At 40.0% G+C, this 17,365-nt stretch overlaps 1 protein-coding gene across 1 annotated transcript in view; it reads right to left on the bottom strand.

Annotated features, from left to right (window-relative positions):
• Positions 1-9,214: 9,214 nt before the first annotated feature.
• ap1s1 (adaptor related protein complex 1 subunit sigma 1) overlaps positions 9,215-17,365 on the bottom strand; it is a 26,474-nt gene continuing 18,323 nt past the window's right edge. Inside the window, exon 5 of the mRNA XM_050067003.1 lies at positions 9,215-14,760. Coding sequence (XP_049922960.1) covers positions 14,713-14,760 — 48 coding nt within the window. The 3' untranslated portion in view covers positions 9,215-14,712. The remainder of the gene's footprint in view (positions 14,761-17,365) is intronic.

Genomic DNA, 17,365 nt, shown 5'->3' with positions numbered 1-17,365 from the left:
AACTTGATAGTTTTTTATTGGTAAATTATAGTTTTTTAAATAGTTTATGTAGAATATGTTTATAATTTGTTATAGATTGACACTGTTTTACAAAACCATGATGGAGATGGGTTTGCCTTATTTAGGGCATGTATGGAAAATGGCACCATTTTTGTTTTAATGTGAGTTCTTCTTTGAACACGGGCGTATTTCCAGGTGGCAGTCAGGACCCTCCACTCCATGGGCCCCAGTGCAACCGCACTGCCTGCACTGTCTATATTGACGCCCCTGCTACTCGGACTTTTACCCTCTTAAGTTACGTTGTTGTCCCTCCACGTTTCCCCCTGAAGACCCTGGGCACCGTTAAACAATAACTGCAACTGGCTGCGTATCATGCTGATGTGAAAAGACGGCTTTTTTCGTTGGTGTCTGACACTGGAAGTCGCTGACTAAGCGCTGGTTTTCGACAACTTCAGAGTGAGGTTGGGTTGGAATATTATATAATGGAAGTTTGAAGATGGTGACGGCTGGTCTGAACTTGTGTGTTGCGTACAGCCAAACCGTGTTCAAATAAATACGGGCGGTCATCAAATTCAAATGGCTCATCCAGATCCAGTTGGTCAAAATCGGGTAAAAATTTGGACATGTTTGTTGCGGCAAGTCAAAACACTCACTCAGAGAGTGAAAGTCTGGCTCTGAAATCTCACGTCTCACGAGATTTACTTCGGTATCACATACTAAAATTGCAACAGGCAGAGGAACATGTCCAAGTCCAGCTAAAGGTAAACACAGACGTTCATTTCTCCTTTCCGTTATGTTGTCGGATAATTATACTAACAATCCGAGCCTATCTGTGTGAAAAAATGCACTTTTAGTGGATGTATTTTGACGTTGTTTGACGCTGTCTGAGTGCCTATTATTTAATATAGTGCGCGCTCACGGGCTGCAGGCAGGTCAGCCCTAGCTTCGTACTGGAGAAATGTCAAATATTGAACATCCTATCACTCATTTAGACAAAAGTAGATCGGAGAATAGGGCCCAGGTTGAAAAAAACATTAGTTCCCCTTTAAAAATTCATAAGATTATATACATCGTTAGACACGACCAAACTGCATCAAAGGCAGACAGATGGCTAGCAAATCATTTTGACGTAATGGTTAACAAGTTACACAAGTTGGAGCATATCCTGAAGAAGAAGAAAGAAGAAGAAGGAAGTCATGGAATCAGATAAGCCCAAAAGTTTCTTGTAAACTAGGTGCTTTTTTGAAGAATGTCCTTCCTTTGTTTAAGTAACTTTTGTTGTACTTTAGCCATGCCATTTGCCACTGTTCTGTTATTATGGTATGTAATGTTTGTGTTCCATATCATGTGATATGATCTTGAGTCGAAGAAATGAAATGAAATGAATGAGTTTGCTTTCAGTCCTTTACTATTCCTTTCTTTTTTTCTTCCTTTCTTTTTTTGGAACCCCAGTTTCCCATCCATCCATCCATTTTCATCCGCTTATCCGGGGTCGGGTCGCGGGGCAGCATGCCCAGCAAGGCACCCCAGACATCCCTCTCCCTACTTTCCAGCTCCTCCTGGGGGACCCCAAGATGTTCCCAGGCCAGACAAGATATGTAATCCCTCCAGCGTGTTCTGGGTTTACCCCGGGGCCTCTTACCAGTGGGACGTGCCTGGGACACCTCCAGTGGGAGGCATCCTAGTCAGATCCCTGAACCACCTCAACTGACCCCTTTCGACGCGAAGGAGCAGTGGCTCTACTCCGAGCTCCCCTCAGATGTCCAAGCTCCTCACCCTATCTCTAAGGCTGAGCCCAGCCACCCCACGGAGGAAACTCATTTCCGCCGCTTGTATCTGCGATTTCATTCTTTCGGTCACTACCCAGAGCTCATGACCATAGGTGAGGGTTGGGATGTAGATGTACCAGTAAATCGAAAGCTTTGCTTTCCAGCTCAGCTCCCTTTTCACCACAACGGACCAGCGCAGCGCCCACATTACTACAGAAGCCGCACCGACCCCGAGATACTTGAACTCCCTCGCTGGAGGCAGTAACTCTCCCCCAACCCGGAGAGGGCAATCCACTGGTTTCCGACAGAGGACCATGGCCTCAGACTTGGAGGTGCTGACTCTCATCCCAACTGCTTCACACTCAGCTGCTAAACGCCCCAGTGCATGCTGGAGGTCACGGTGTGATGGAGCGAACAGAACCACATCATCTGCGAAAAGTAGAGATGCAATTCTGAGGTCCCCAAACCAGACCCCTTCCTCCCCCCAGCTGCGCCTCAAGATCCTGTCCATGAGAATCACAAAAAGGATTGGTGACAACGGACAACCTTGGCGGAGGCCTACACCCACTGAGAACGTGTTCAACTTTACACCAAGTATGCCGACATAGCTGTCACTTTGGTCATACAGGGATCGGATGGCTCGTGGCAGTGAGCCTGGCACCCCGTACTCCCGCAGTACCCCCCACAAGACCCCCGAGGGACGCGGTCGTAAGCCTTCTCCAAGTCCACAAAGCACATGTAGACTGGATGGGCAAACTCCCACGACCCCTCCAGCAGCCTCACAAGGGTAAAGAGCTGGTCCACTGTTCCACGGCCAGGACGGAATCCACATTGCTCCTCCTGAACCCCAGTTTCCCTTTCCCGGGAAAAGACATAACGTTATATGTTGGTGATACCGCAGCAGAAGCAGTCACTTGGCTCTGGCAAGGTTTAGAGATGTATCCTAGTGCAGGGGCAGCCTAACTATTTGGCACCTTTTGCGGTTGAGAAGATTCTCAGAAAATTTCCATTATTTCTTTTACACAAAGTTCAGTCTGTAAACCGATTTATTCAGCTGATTTTGATTTAGTTAAAGGGATAGTGCACCCAAAAATGAAATTTCAGCCATTATCTACTCACCCATATGCCGATGGAGGCTCAGGTGAAGTTTTAGAGTCCTCACATCACTTGCGGAGATCCAAGGGTAGCAATACAACTCCACCTAATGGAGGCTTATGGCACCCCAGATTCAAACGTCCAAAAGCACATAATTGAAATGAAGTTTTTCCAAGCAACTTTTTATGTCAGGGCTTCAGGACACTTGGATCACTACGGACGGGCAGTATGGAGATATTTTGTGGTTTCAATTATGTGTTTCTGGACGTTTGAATCTGTTCCCCTACCCTCCGAAAAAGGCAGACTAGTCCCACAAGACCATCCATTCAAGCATTAATCCTAGACAAAGTATCAACAGAAGGCAACACAGACACTAGCTAGCACTAGCATAACTTGCTAGTTGAAATGTTGACTACTCCCACTACTGCAAAGTGACTGACTGAAATAAAAACTGATACATTTTTGACCACCAGGAGATTGTGTTAATGTTAAATGATTGACAGATACCCCGCCCTCTTGAGCGCATACATCTAAAATGGTGGCTCTCTGGCTCTGCAGGGGGATGATATTGACTATAGCCTTTTTTAAATAGCAATTGTGCAAATTTGCGGGAAAGCCCAAGCAGTCTTCTTTCAGCTTTGGCAGTATGAAAACAAAATCAGGGAGTGTAGCAAATGGGGGGCGTGAGCAAGTAACAAAACGTGTAGCTCAGCGTGTGACGTAAACAGTGACGTACTCCGAGGGAAGCCGCGGCTGGTCAGTCCTTCGGCGATTCTCTCATAAGTTGGCCCATTCTTCACCATTCCCGTCATTTGACAATTAATGGCCTCTTTGTTTGCGAGGACAAGGAGGGCGTCCTCTGCACCTTCTGTGACCCAACACTCAAGGGGGGTTACTGGGGTGAATTTTTAGAAACTTAACAGCCAAGCCGTCCATTTTAGAGTGTTTTGAAACAAAACATTTTAGAACAGGGTTGATGACTGTGTGCTATTTTTGGGAGCCAGCGCAGGACTTAGGGCCACACAGGAAAAGTGCATGCATAACATATAATTGTTTTTATATTATGACTATGATGTTTTTAATTACTTTTTTTTAGATGACATAATATACTACAACTTTCCTGCTACCTTTTCTATAACACTGTTGACATACTATAACTATTTTTAATGACCTTTAAAAAAAACAAAAAAAACAAAACATTTTTATAACATTCTTACACTTAACAGTAACAAAAACAATCGACTGTGATATAGTGCACAAAACACTCATAGACATTCTAGTTTTCCACTTAGCCAGCCAGATAACAACCCAACCCTGCTGCCCGGCAGCGTACAGTAGCGCCACGAAAGGATGACCATTTTTGATTGAAATCAGAAAACAAAGCAATACAATATATAGGTTTATATTAACAGAGCATGCCTATATGCAGAGTGCAAAAAGTCAAAATGTGATTGTTTTAAGACTTTTGTCAGCATGCACATGTAGTAAAGGAGAACAGAGAGCTGTTGCAGCACCACCTGCTGGTCAGTATCTGCACTGTGAATCAGGAATCAAATGCAGTGAGTCACCTTACAAAGTTCAGCACTTGCTACACTGCTGCGTGTTGGTGTTGTCTATCTACCCACTTATTACACACAGCAACAATGGAGAAGGTGGTATACTAAGTCTTTAAGGAGGGTGTGGAGAGAGAACAGGTTGAAATCAACAGTACAATAATTTACATATCCAGAAGGAAGCAGCACACCACAGCTGTGAAAGGCCCAGGTGGAGTCATTTGAGGACAAGCTGAGGCAGAAGGATGTGTGGAGGTTTGTGTACCGTGTCTAGGTTCCCACGTACCTATCACCAGTGGTGAAACGCTGGATATTTAGTTTACATTTTATGCTGCTTTATACTTTTACTTCACTACATCTGAGAGAGAAATATTGTACTTTAACTCCACACTACTGTACATCCATTAGCTGGCACTACTACTATGTGCAAATATGAGGCTATCCAACAGTAATATAAATGAGCTTCTCCTCAACCACCTACAACATTTAATCACTATCAGTAATAACAATCCAATAATATACATGTAGCAGTCACGGGGGCAAATTTGCACTGTGAGTACTGTACATTTTGATGATAATACCTGCACACTTTTTATTGATTGGTATACAGTGAGGAGGCAGATAGGAAACAAGGTGTCATTGTTCCTTTAACTGGAAGATCTGAATGTTTCACTGCTTTCTCTCTTCAGTAGAACTGAAAGTAAAAATAATAGACAATGGTCAGCAGTGGAGGAAGTATTATTCAGATCCTGTACTTCAGTGAAATTACCAATACCACAGAGTAACGATACTCTATTACAAGTAAAAGCCCTATGGAGGAAAAAAACAACAACATACGTAGGTATAAATAAATAAATATTTATAAATGATCAACTTTGCTGTTTATCCATGCATTTATTTTTAAATTTCAACTTATTTATACTTTTCTTCATTTATGCATGTTTTTTTCTATATTTATTTCAGCATTTATTTTTTTTAGTCCTGTATTTAATTATTTATACAATTATTTAGTTTTGTGTTTATTAATTTCTGTATTTATGTATTAATTATGATCAGATTTATTTAATCGTGTATTCATTATTTTCACATTTATTTAGTCTTGTATTTATCTATATATTTATTCATTTTTCTTGAATTCATTTATAAATCTATTTTTATATTAATTTATTCTTGTATTTATTAAACATTCATTTTTGTATTTATTTATTCTCTATTGATTTATACACTTCCATATTTATTATTTCCTTATTTATACATTTATTTCTGTATTTATTTATTTATTCTCTATTCAATTTATACATTTATTTGGAAATTGCCATATTATTTTTTCCTGTATTTATTTATACATTTATTTATTTATTTTCACATATTTTTTTCTTGTATTTATTCATACACTTATTTATTGATACTCGAGTCATTTTTCATCCTCCATGTATTGCCTCCTGATTTCACATATTGTTGCACATACTGTACACAGGCAGGTACCAAACATCAGGCCACACCATTACATTTAGCTTAAAATGTTTTATTTCTTTATAAAATTACATTCACACAATGAGTCCCTTTAGCCTTTGCCTGTATTACACAGATTCACAGAGCTTCTTCTTTCCTACACTCGGGCACCTTTACAGCTCTCTAACCCATGTACTGTCTCGTATTCTCTTCCTCTGAGGAACCAAAAACTTTGAACAAGATACTTCAAAGCAAAATCTTCATTCTTAACATGAATTAAAACAACACAATCACCAAATCGATAAAGTCATTGCATATGATAAGCTGATTGACTGAGGACAAAGTTCAAACTGGGTATTAAATAGAATCTTGCCCATCATAGACAGAAAAACATTATTAAACACACTATTCAAAGAATGTCCCTTTGAAGGAGAGCAGGGGGAGCAGAGGTCAGGGTTCATGATTGAATTTATTAAATAGAGGGTGTAAGCTCAAATGTACAGATAAATGTGAGGAGAAAGTGCTTGTCAGAATTCACTTTCTGAAGGCAAATTCAGGGAGCTATGTCTGATTCTGCTAACTCTCTGGAATCAGTCAATCAAACAAAGCCACACAATTCACACAGCCATTGGCCAGGTGTGTGGAGGTGTAAAAGTGCCTTTACCTCCGTCATTTCACACATGTACGACAGAGTGCGACACCATCAATGCCTTCAAAGAGAGACTGTCTGAAAGTGTGATCTGTTATTGCATCATGACTACAACGATACGCAAGAGAAACTAAATTCTTAGATTGAGGAGGCAGTGGGATGCAGGCAGGAGGAGGAGGAGGAGGAGGAGGAGGAGGAGGGGCAGGGGGGAGTATGACAGCAGCCTTCCAGTGTGGACATTCAGAACAGCGACAGCTATTTTTGCTTTTAGACATGGTTGGACAAAATGTAGCACTTTTGTTTAAAGCATATAAAAGCCTTTGGGGCCAAAGGACAAAATATATTTAAAGTCTTGAGGTTAAAGTCAAAAGTCTGAGGAAAGGGCAAGACTTAAAGGGTAACTTTGGTATTTTCCAACCCGGACGCTATTTTACCATGTTTTTGTGTCTAATTGACAATGGGAACAACAATTTGTTAAATTGGTCCACTATTAAGCCAGAATGCTGCAGCCGGCAGCAATAAAAATGGCTGTAATGTAATGTCTACAGGGAGCTGAGCATCATCTATGTACATCCACTAAATGTGCTTGTTTGTGCAACTGCAGTGTATCCTCATACAACGGTTTCATGATATCCTATGAATTAGCGCCCCACAAATGGTATTACCTACTTTATGTAAAGTTGCGTACTTTACATAAAGTTATGGAGGTAAGGTTTAAGCAAGTAAAGTTAATGTGGTTAGGGTCAGGAAAAAACGGGGGGGAAGGGGAAAGTCCCAAACCTTGAGGGACCACTTCCTTCTTTACTCCCATCAGTGCATTGGTCACGTGCTCACAGTCTTCCCAAAAACGTGTTATACATTATTTACTAGCTCATGATTACCTATGATATGTATGGATTTTAGTTGACTTTTCTGAGGAAAACATACCAACAGTGCATGAGAACAGCCTGGCCACTGAAGGCTTGAATTTTTATTCAAAGTGTCTGTCAACATTATGGAAAAAATCCCTACAGTGGGCAACCTTTTTGTTAGAGTAAGATTTGTTTTGTTTAACCAGAAACAGACCAAAACTCAGTCGCCAAACTCACCAGTCTCTATTTAAATAAACTAATTTTAGCGTGTACAGAGCCAGCACATTTTCACATCTAACTGGGTGAAATAAGGATTTCTTCCAACCAAACCAGAGTTGGTGATTGTTGTAAGAAACATGGCTTTTGTGACTTTGATTTCACTTTTATCAACTTTGAACAAGATGTGTTTAATGATGATAAAATTAGTCTGGTAGGTTTGGTGATGGCAATTTGGGGCTGTTTCTGGTTAAACAAAAATGATCTTACTCTTTAACCAAAGTTCTATCTCTGTAAGGATCCTTTCCATAATGTTGTCAGACACTTAGAATAATAATCTGAGCCTGTCAGTGACAAAAACACTTTTGATGATGCATTTGTGCACTGATGATGCAAAAATGCCCAAAGTGGTTTCATTGCAGGCTGTTTTGCTGCTGCTAGCTGCAGCACTTTTGCCCAATACTGGACCAATTTCAAAAACTGCTATTCTGATTTGTCACTTAGAAACAAAACATTGGAAAATAGGGTCCAGGTTATACAATACCAAAGTTATCCTTTAAAACACATGTAATCTCTGAAGTCATATTCTCATACTCATATTTCTTCCTAATGCTGTTCCACATACTGGACATGCCACAGCGACAATCTGGTGTCTTTGTTTGCAGCACTTTTCAGCACCTCTTCCCCATGTGCTTTTCTTTACCATTAGCTCCACAACATACTGACATAGAAAACAATCAGATCACACTGTGAGCCCTTAACTCTTAACACACAAACTAACATTCAAAATAGAGGATTAGTCATTGCTGTGCACAGACAACAGCACTGCATTTAAGCTGACAGCAACCTTCATGAGGTTCAGGTTGAATGTCCTGCAGCCTGTTCCTGCTAATGACCTCTACTTTTTCTTTGTTTTTCCTGGAGGTACACTTGCACAAAGGTCTTCTGAGGATGTAGTGCCTTCTTAGAGAACATAGAGTTATAGTAACAGTCCAATATTCACTTAGAAGTTCTATATTTGTACAAATAAGCAAGCATCATGATCAGCAGGCCACATCAGAGCACAAAACAAAAAAAAGTTTCCTATTAGAAGGTGTTTGTCCAGAACTCCTGAGAGGACAACATATAAATTAGATCCCTGTATAATGAAAAACATGCACACATTTTGAGGCAATACAAAGAAGATTTTCCTCTGTAGGATTACATGATTGGAAAAAGTAACAAAACTGTCATAAGCAACAGCCACCGAAAAGATATGTGCAATTAAATTGTGATACAGTTTAAAAGTAATATCTGTCTTTTTCAGCAGAGTAACATAATTCATACATTTTTCTTAAGGTACCACATCACCTGACCCTATTTTAGATGAAAGATCTTTATGAAGCATAGACAGTGATACCCTCCACCGTTACAGTATCATAGTGACCTCAAGACAAAGAGATTTTATAGATATAGCCTCTAATCAACTATGGAGAGCTAATAGAAAACCCTACTGCATGGTCACATAGTAAGAAAGAATCATGATTTATTTATATATATATATATATATATATATATATATATATATAAATATATATATGTGTGTGTGTGTGTTTGTGTGTGTATATAAATTTTGGGACGGTGAACATATGAGTGAACATAGATAATAATTTATTGTCCAACGTACAGTTTTTCCAGGGGAAAGTCTGGTTCACTATATATGATGACCAATCATGAGCTTTTGTACAAACCCAACATGTGACTGCAAAGAAATCACAGTATAGCTGACAGACTCAGCTTTTTATGACGAGAGTGTGTCATGCAAAGCATGACAAGACCACACCAGTACACACACTAACTAAATACCAGAGGTGTAACAGTTCACACACTCAGCTGGGTTCTGATTACTGTGCCTGTTTTCGATCGAGTTCCAAGTTAAAATGACTGAAACATTGAGGTTAACAGATTATTTCATTTTCTACTGTTACAAATATTGAAAGCTGATGGGTACAAATGGTGCTTGATTCAATGATTGAAGCCATTTGGGATTCAGATTCAATGAAATGCTATCAAACTCCAACTCTCTGTTTGAGCATGAACACAAGATGTTTATATATTTGTTCAATGACACTAGATGATTTGTCTGATTACAGGCCAATCTGAACTAAGGCCTGATCACTCAGAAAGTGTTTTTAGCAGCTGGAGGAAGCTTTTTGTAACCATTTTTAATGAGAATGAAGCTTTTTGCTCACTGTTTTTGCGTCGCTACATGCCTCACATTTCTGCCCTCAGGGTGAAAAAACTTAAATTCAGAGGGCGGGAAGTGCTGTTGGAATGTACCGTTCAGCTATTCAGAGCACCACACTCTTGGAGCACTGGAGCGTCCTCTGGGACACTGCTTTGTGCACTGTCTCCCCAGACAGAGTGGAGTGAATGTGTTATTAACGCAATGGTTCGAGGATAGGGATGGGTCCCAAAACCCAGTGTTAAACAAGACCCAGGGCTAAATTGTCAAAGATTGTGGTGTACATTGATTATATGTATATGAGCTGACAATGTCATGTCATTGAGCTGACTATGTCATTGGGAGGTGCAGGGAATGGTGGATGGTGGCGAGACGGCTGTCTATTGGTACTTTTTCATGGTCCAGCACAACCCACAACACTCACGGTTCACAATCCTGTTTTTAGGGGGTGGAGATTTTGTGAACTTCTACAGCCTTTACAATTTCATATAGTGCAGTAGAGTTGGGAACCGAAACTTGATTCCAAAGTACAACCCAATACAAAATGCTAAGTACTGTGTACCTGTAAATTCAGGAAGATCATGTGGTTTTGAATGAAATAAAATTATGGTAAAGATGCCAACTATGGCAGAACACAAGTAAAAATAATTAACTGAAGGGATTCCTGATACATCTACATTTAAACATACTATTTAAAAACATGGGTTAACATTATATAACAAATAATCAAGGGTAAGGATCTTAACACCCATGCTTTCAACAATCCTTGAAGAACTCTTTTTTTTAATTTTTTTTTTTACAAAGAACACTTTAAGAACCCTTTCCTCAAACAAAGAGTTCTTTGGATGCAAAGGATTCTTATTGGAATCCTTCTTACAAAGAACCCCTCCTTCAAAAAAGGTTCTTTGGATGAAAAAGATATTTTTTGGGCATTTTTGCCTTTAATGGACAGGACAGTTAAGTGTGAAAGGGGGTGAGAGAGAGGGGATGACATGCAGCAAAGGGCCACAGGCTGGACTCAAACCCGGGCCGCTGCGGCAACAGCCTTGTACATGAGGCGCCTGCTCTACCACTAAGCCACCGACGCCCCGAAAAATGTTCTTAATGAAACCCTCAGTCTTATTAAGAATGCTCAACAAACCCGTTTGGTGGATGAAAAAAATTCTGAATGGAACCCTCAGTTTTAAATGAACCCTTGAAGAACCCCTTCATAAAATGGGTTCTTCAGATGAAAATGGTCAGCTCTTCAGGAAGAATCCTTTTGGAACCTTTATTTCAAAGAGTGTAGGCTCTCTGTTTTAAACACTAGACAACAAACTCTCCTAAAACCTGAGGTATGAACCCGCCATGACCCTGATGAACTGTTACACCCCACAAGAATACCCTCAAAACTGATTGCAGACATACTATTTACTTTGCCTAAATTAAATGAAAGTTTAACTAACTTGAACTCAAACTCCACTTATAGGAGCTCTTTTACTTTACTGACTTCCATTACCCTAAGAGCTGCTTCTCATCCGGAATTTCATACAGACATCAAAATTAGACATAAGACAAAATCAGTAACAACCACACATTCAAAACAGCCCAGCCCCCAGAGGAAAATGTTGGTTTTGTATGTTTCTGCAAACCACAGCTACTCAACATTTCTATGTTTCATATGTTGCACATCAACATTGCTCCAGCGACATAGTTGATTACATGTATATGAGCGGACTATGTCATTGGGAGGTGGAGGGAATGGTGGATGGTGGCGAGACAGCTGTTAAACAGCAGATCCCTTTTTGAGAGCAACAAAGAACAAAACCAGCTGTTTTTTAGCAAGACATTGCAGCATTTCCAGCTGTGGTTGTGGCAACAAAACTGGGTATTTTAAGCCGAATGTGGTCTTTTCCTAACCATAACCAAGTGGTTTTTGTGCCTAAATGTAACCACACATTAAGCACAGTGTTGTTAAATTGTAAATAAACAAAGTTTTAAGATATCCACAAAATATGAAACATACAAATATTACATATTCATGTTTTGCAGAAACATACATGCCAACATTTATTCTGGAAACTTAGCTGTTCAAAAATAAAAGATAAAACACTGTAAAAATATGTATTCGACCATTAGATATACTTGTCTAAAATTCACTTTATTCTAATTGCCTTGGAATTTCAACCCAGTCCTAACATGTAGTACCAGTTAGTAGTCCCAACAGAACAACTCAGCACTAAAGTTTTCCTTGTCATTCAATCTCAGTGGTTGCTTCTTGCTGTCTGTAGGAAAACTAAGTGGGATGTGATTCGCAGTTGCACTTTGATAAATTGCATAAGACAGACTTGACATTTCCATCTTGTCTGGTACATCAGTCCACTTATGGTACATATGCATGGCTCATATGTAAACAAGTTATTTTAGGCCGTGATGCAAATCTCAAATGTCTTTGGTTCATTATTCACAATCCACACCCTGGGCCCGGCATGTTAGGTAAGATGGGCCAATCACAGATATAGCAATGAATTCAGAACAGTACTACTCTACCTTTATGAGAAAAGTTTAAAGATCTGTTTAAAACATCAAGTGTAGTTCAAATAATTGTAATAATATACTGACAGATGTTTTTGACAACACCTCAGGATTAAGTTGTATTCAAACATCTGGAGAGCGGACCCAGAAAACAATTCTGCTTTATCATAGCCTCTGTCCTCAGCCCGTTCTCACTCCCAGTTCGTCAAATAAGCCACTCAATGATCTCGGCGTCAGATACTGACACACAGGGGCACCTTTGCGGCCGTATGATATGCATCAGGTTGTGCAGTTGTTGACGAAGTGGGCAATAACCAAACTTGTCAAATAGTGTCGCTTTGTCAGTGGACATTTATGTCAGACACCTATCCGCAAAGGTACCTTTTGTTATTTCCGATGCCGCTGGCATCTACCATACTATACAGAACATAAAAGTCTGTTAAGGAGTGGTGGAAGATGGGTCAAACAAAGTCCTGACTTTTACCCAGAAGCCCACTGTTTGTTACCTGTGTGAAGCCTATATCAGAACAGTTAGTATTTCACTCCATTTTCATGACTGTATTTAAGTAGTTTAATTTAGGTAGACCTAATTAGTGATACAGCCATATAAGATCCTATAGATATAAAATTTCGAGGCCTGGAAAGGTTTTTGTAATTTCATTACTTTTCCAGGAATTTCATGACCTTGGAAACCCTGTAGTATGTGTAGCATGCTATGGTAGTGATTTATGTCACATGATGCATGTCAGGTGATGATACGTGATATTAATAACAACTGTGCTTATTTCAAGCCAAATGATGATGTTTTTTTCTAAACCTAACCTGGTGCTTTTGTTGCATAACCTTAAGAAAACAAACCTAAAAATGAGGTGTTTTATGTACAGCCTAAGTTTATTTTGAAAAAGACCGTATGTAACGAACAACGTCTTACGCCGTCCTATACTGTCCAAAACGGATGCAGGTGGCTACCTAGTATGTCATATTTTGACGTTTAGGTCCACTGACAAAGCGGCAGTATTTGACAAGTTGGGATGAGAACTCGCTGCTGTCCTCTGTGGTAGTTACAGCCTTCAGTCCTTTTGGTTATGACAATGTAACTGGTAGGAATGATGGACAAATCTATAAAAATAAGACCTAAGTTGCAGTTAAACAAAATGACCCTTCACACTACACAACTAAAACTACAAAAAAAAAAAGAAAGAAAATAACTGACAAAGAAAAATTCTGTGTTTTTCACCAGCACATTGTGTGTTATTTTCCTTGTTTCATGTTATCACTTACATAACCATAGGAAACAGGATTATATAAATACAGAATTTTACTTAAAAAGATCCAGTGTAGAGGATTTAGGGACATCTATTGGAAGAAATGCTATATAATAAATATAACTGTGTTTTTATTAGAGTATAATCACCTGAAACTAAGAATCATTGTGTTTTCGTTCGTAAACACAGAGCGGGTCCTCTTCTGTGGAGTCCGCCATGTTGTTTCAACAGTTATCCCAGAACAGACAAACCAAACACTGGCTCCAAACAGGGCCTTTTGCATTTTTGTTTTGGCCACTGTAGTTCTCCTACATACTTGGCACATAGAAGAAGTTTCAGTTCTGCAACCTAGACCACTAGATGCCTCTAAATCCTACAGACTAGACCTTTGAAGTACTGGTGATATTCTATATTTTTCTGATTATCACCAAATCTCATGTACAGATCAAAACCAACAAAGCTGTTTTGAAATATTTATATCTTCAGTAGGAACCAATGGGCTTGGAGATGAGTGTCAAGGCAAAGTGGGAAAAACTTAAAGTATTGAGCACTGAGAACACGTTGTTGGTTTTGGTCTTTATGAGAATTGTCTAAAATACAAAAAAATGTAAAATAACATCAGACTTATCATTTGAATGATGCCCCCAATCTATAAACCCAAATCCCTGACCTAGTCTCAGTCCACATTCAGTACCTGACAAACCTCCAAGACAAGGTGTGACTGTTCAACCACAGCATCAGTCAAACTGCCAAGCTGCCTCACTGTGACGTCAGCGTCCACTGTGGATTCTTATTTTAACTCTCTGATAAGCCCCTGCTGCCACACACGTTTAAATGTATACCATGTCTTCTACCCCACTCTCAGATCACACACACACACACACACACACACACACACACACATATACACACACACACAGAGCTAAAGGGCCTGTCAATGCAAGGATCTTCCATTCTTAACTGAGTTGCTTCCCCAGTTACACACTGCACATCAGCCCCAAGAGCCACAGATACACAGAACCAATGCTGTCAGTCCGAGAATGTCCAATCCCAGATTGTGCCCCGCCCCCTCTCATCCAGCCCTCTGCCTTAGTATCTATAGTCTTTCACAACCTTGCTGTGTACTACGCCAAGCCCATCTCCTCCAGCACGCTCCTGGGTGACTCGTCCTCCTGTAAAGGGAAACACAGAGACATTAGAATGGAGTTACACTACACAAACTAACAATAAAAACAATAAATGTGCATATCAACATTTCATGGGGCTGCCAGCTCTGAGAGTAAAAGACGCATGAGTCACTACAATCACACCTTTTTCAATCATGTTACAATATGGTATTATGCAGCCCTGAAACATTCAGAAATGCTGAAAGAAAAACTAAAATTTTTGCAATGCGTCTGTATGCCTGGGCACACCAGTCAAGTTTCTCTTACAGTTTACATTCATGTCTGTGAAAACATGGATGCTTCACACACCTAAGCTCAAAACAATCAGCACAGTTTCAAGGTGGGCACCCAAGATTAGTGTCACCAATTCAGTATCTGTTCAAATGTCTCCCCTTCTGTTCCTGAGATAGGATGTTTGATAATGGCCAGAAAAGCGTTTTATGCAAAACATTATGATGTCACAATGAAGATGACCTTTGACCTTTAGGATATAAAATGTCATGACTTCATTATTTTATCTTATAAGCCATTTGTGTGAAGTGTTATCATAAATAACACATCAATTCTTGAATTGTGACCAAAACATGTTTTGTGAGGTCACACTGACCTTTGGCCACAAAATTCTTATTAGTTTATTCTAAAGTCCAAGTGGAAGATTGTGTCAAATTTAAAGAAATTTGCTTAAGATGTTCTTGAGAAATCATGTTCACAAGAATGAGACAGATGCAAGGTCATACTGACCCTGACCTTTGACAACAAAAATCCAATCAGTTTATTGTTGAGTCTAAGTGAACATTTGTGCCAAATTTGAAGAAATTCCCTCAGTGTTCTTGAGATACTGCATTCACAAAAATGAGACAGACAAGGTCATAGTGACCTTGACCCTTTACCAACAAAATGTAATAAGTTCATCATTGAGTCGAAGTGAATGTTTGTGCCAAATTCAAAGAAATTCCATCAAACTGTTCTTGAGAATGAGACTGATGGAAGGTCACAGTGACCTTGACCTATCAGTTCACAGTTGCTTTCAAGAGGACATTTGTGCCAAATTCAAAGAAATTCTCTTAAGGTGTTTTTGAGATATTGCGTTCACAAGGATGGGACGGACGGATGAACGGACAGACAGACAACCCAAAAACATAATGCCTCCGCACCAGCAATAGCACTGGCCGGAACAAACAAACATAATCCAGTCTATGACAGGGCACAAGCAATCTAGGGCTGGGTATCATTGAACTTCAGAACTTTTTTGGTACCAACAAAAATGTGTCTGTAGCTCTGAGAACTGAAAAATGCCATACAATAAAAGCTGAGGGTCTGTTTAGATTCGACTCTTTTTAACACTCCATTTTGACCAAACTACCGAAACTAAACCGAGGGAGAACTAAAAGTTGCTTCGCCCTTTCCTGTCTGTGTTTCCACTACATCTGTGACACTGAAAACATCAGACAATTTACATCCATAAAGGATTCAAAAATAAAGGCAGCTTTTGAGATGCAATATTCTAGGGGTGTGAATCTCCAGAGGTCCCCACAATACGATATTATCATGATAGTTAGGTCATGATACAATATTATTGCAATCTTAAATGTTTTCCAATATCCTGAGTATTATGATACCATATATTTATTTTATATACAAATGCATGTAAACAGGAACTGCAGTTTTTCTGGATAAAAAGCACTGTAATGTTTTCATTCAGTTATGATGATGTTATTTACATAGTCAAGGATTTATGATTTAACTTGTAGTAGAAAAAAAGTTGTCTTCAGTTCATTCAAGTTTTGATAGATAGGCTATAATCCCTGCTGGAGGCTTAAGATAAGAAAATAATTCATTGTCAAAATAAATTGTATAAACTGACGAGATAATCCATCCCACCTCACAGGTGTGGCATATCAAGACGCTGATTAGACAGCATGATTATTGCACAGGTGTGCCTTAGGCTGGCCACAATAAAAGGCCACTCTGAAATGTGCAGTTTTGCTTTATTGGGGGGGGTCGGGGGGGGGGGGGGGTCAGAAAACCAGTCAGTATCTGGTGTGACCACCATTTGCCTTATGCAGTGCAACACATCTCCTTCCCATAGAGTTGATCAGGTTGTTGACTGTGGCCTGTGGATGGTGTTGGTCCACTCCTCTTCAATGGCTGTGCGAAGTTGCTGGATATTGGCAGGAACTGGAACACGCTGTCGTATACGCTGACCCAGAGCATCCCAAACATGCTCAATGGGTGACATCTCCGGTGAGTATGCTGGCCATGCAAGAACTGGGATGTTTTCAGCTTCCAGGAATTGTGTACAGATCCTTGCAACATGGGGCCGTGCATTATCATGCTGCAACATGAGGTGATGGTCGTGGATGGATGGCACAACAATGGGCCTCAGGATCTCGTCACGGTATCTCTGTGCATTCAAAATGCCATCAATAAAATGCACCTGTGTTCGTTGTCCATAACATACGCCTGCCCATACCATAACCCCACCGCCACCATGGGCCACTCGATCCACAACGTTGACATCAGCAAACCGCTCACCCACACGACGCCACACACGCTGTTTGCCATCTGCCCTGAACAGTGAAAACCGGGATTCATCCGTGAAGAGAACACC

The sequence above is a fragment of the Epinephelus moara genome, chromosome 17 (assembly GCF_006386435.1).
Source record: "Epinephelus moara isolate mb chromosome 17, YSFRI_EMoa_1.0, whole genome shotgun sequence".
Classification (NCBI taxonomy): domain Eukaryota; kingdom Metazoa; phylum Chordata; class Actinopteri; order Perciformes; family Serranidae; genus Epinephelus; species Epinephelus moara.
The sequence above is the reverse complement of the archived record's forward strand: the minus strand, read 5'-3'. Positions and strand labels throughout refer to the sequence as shown.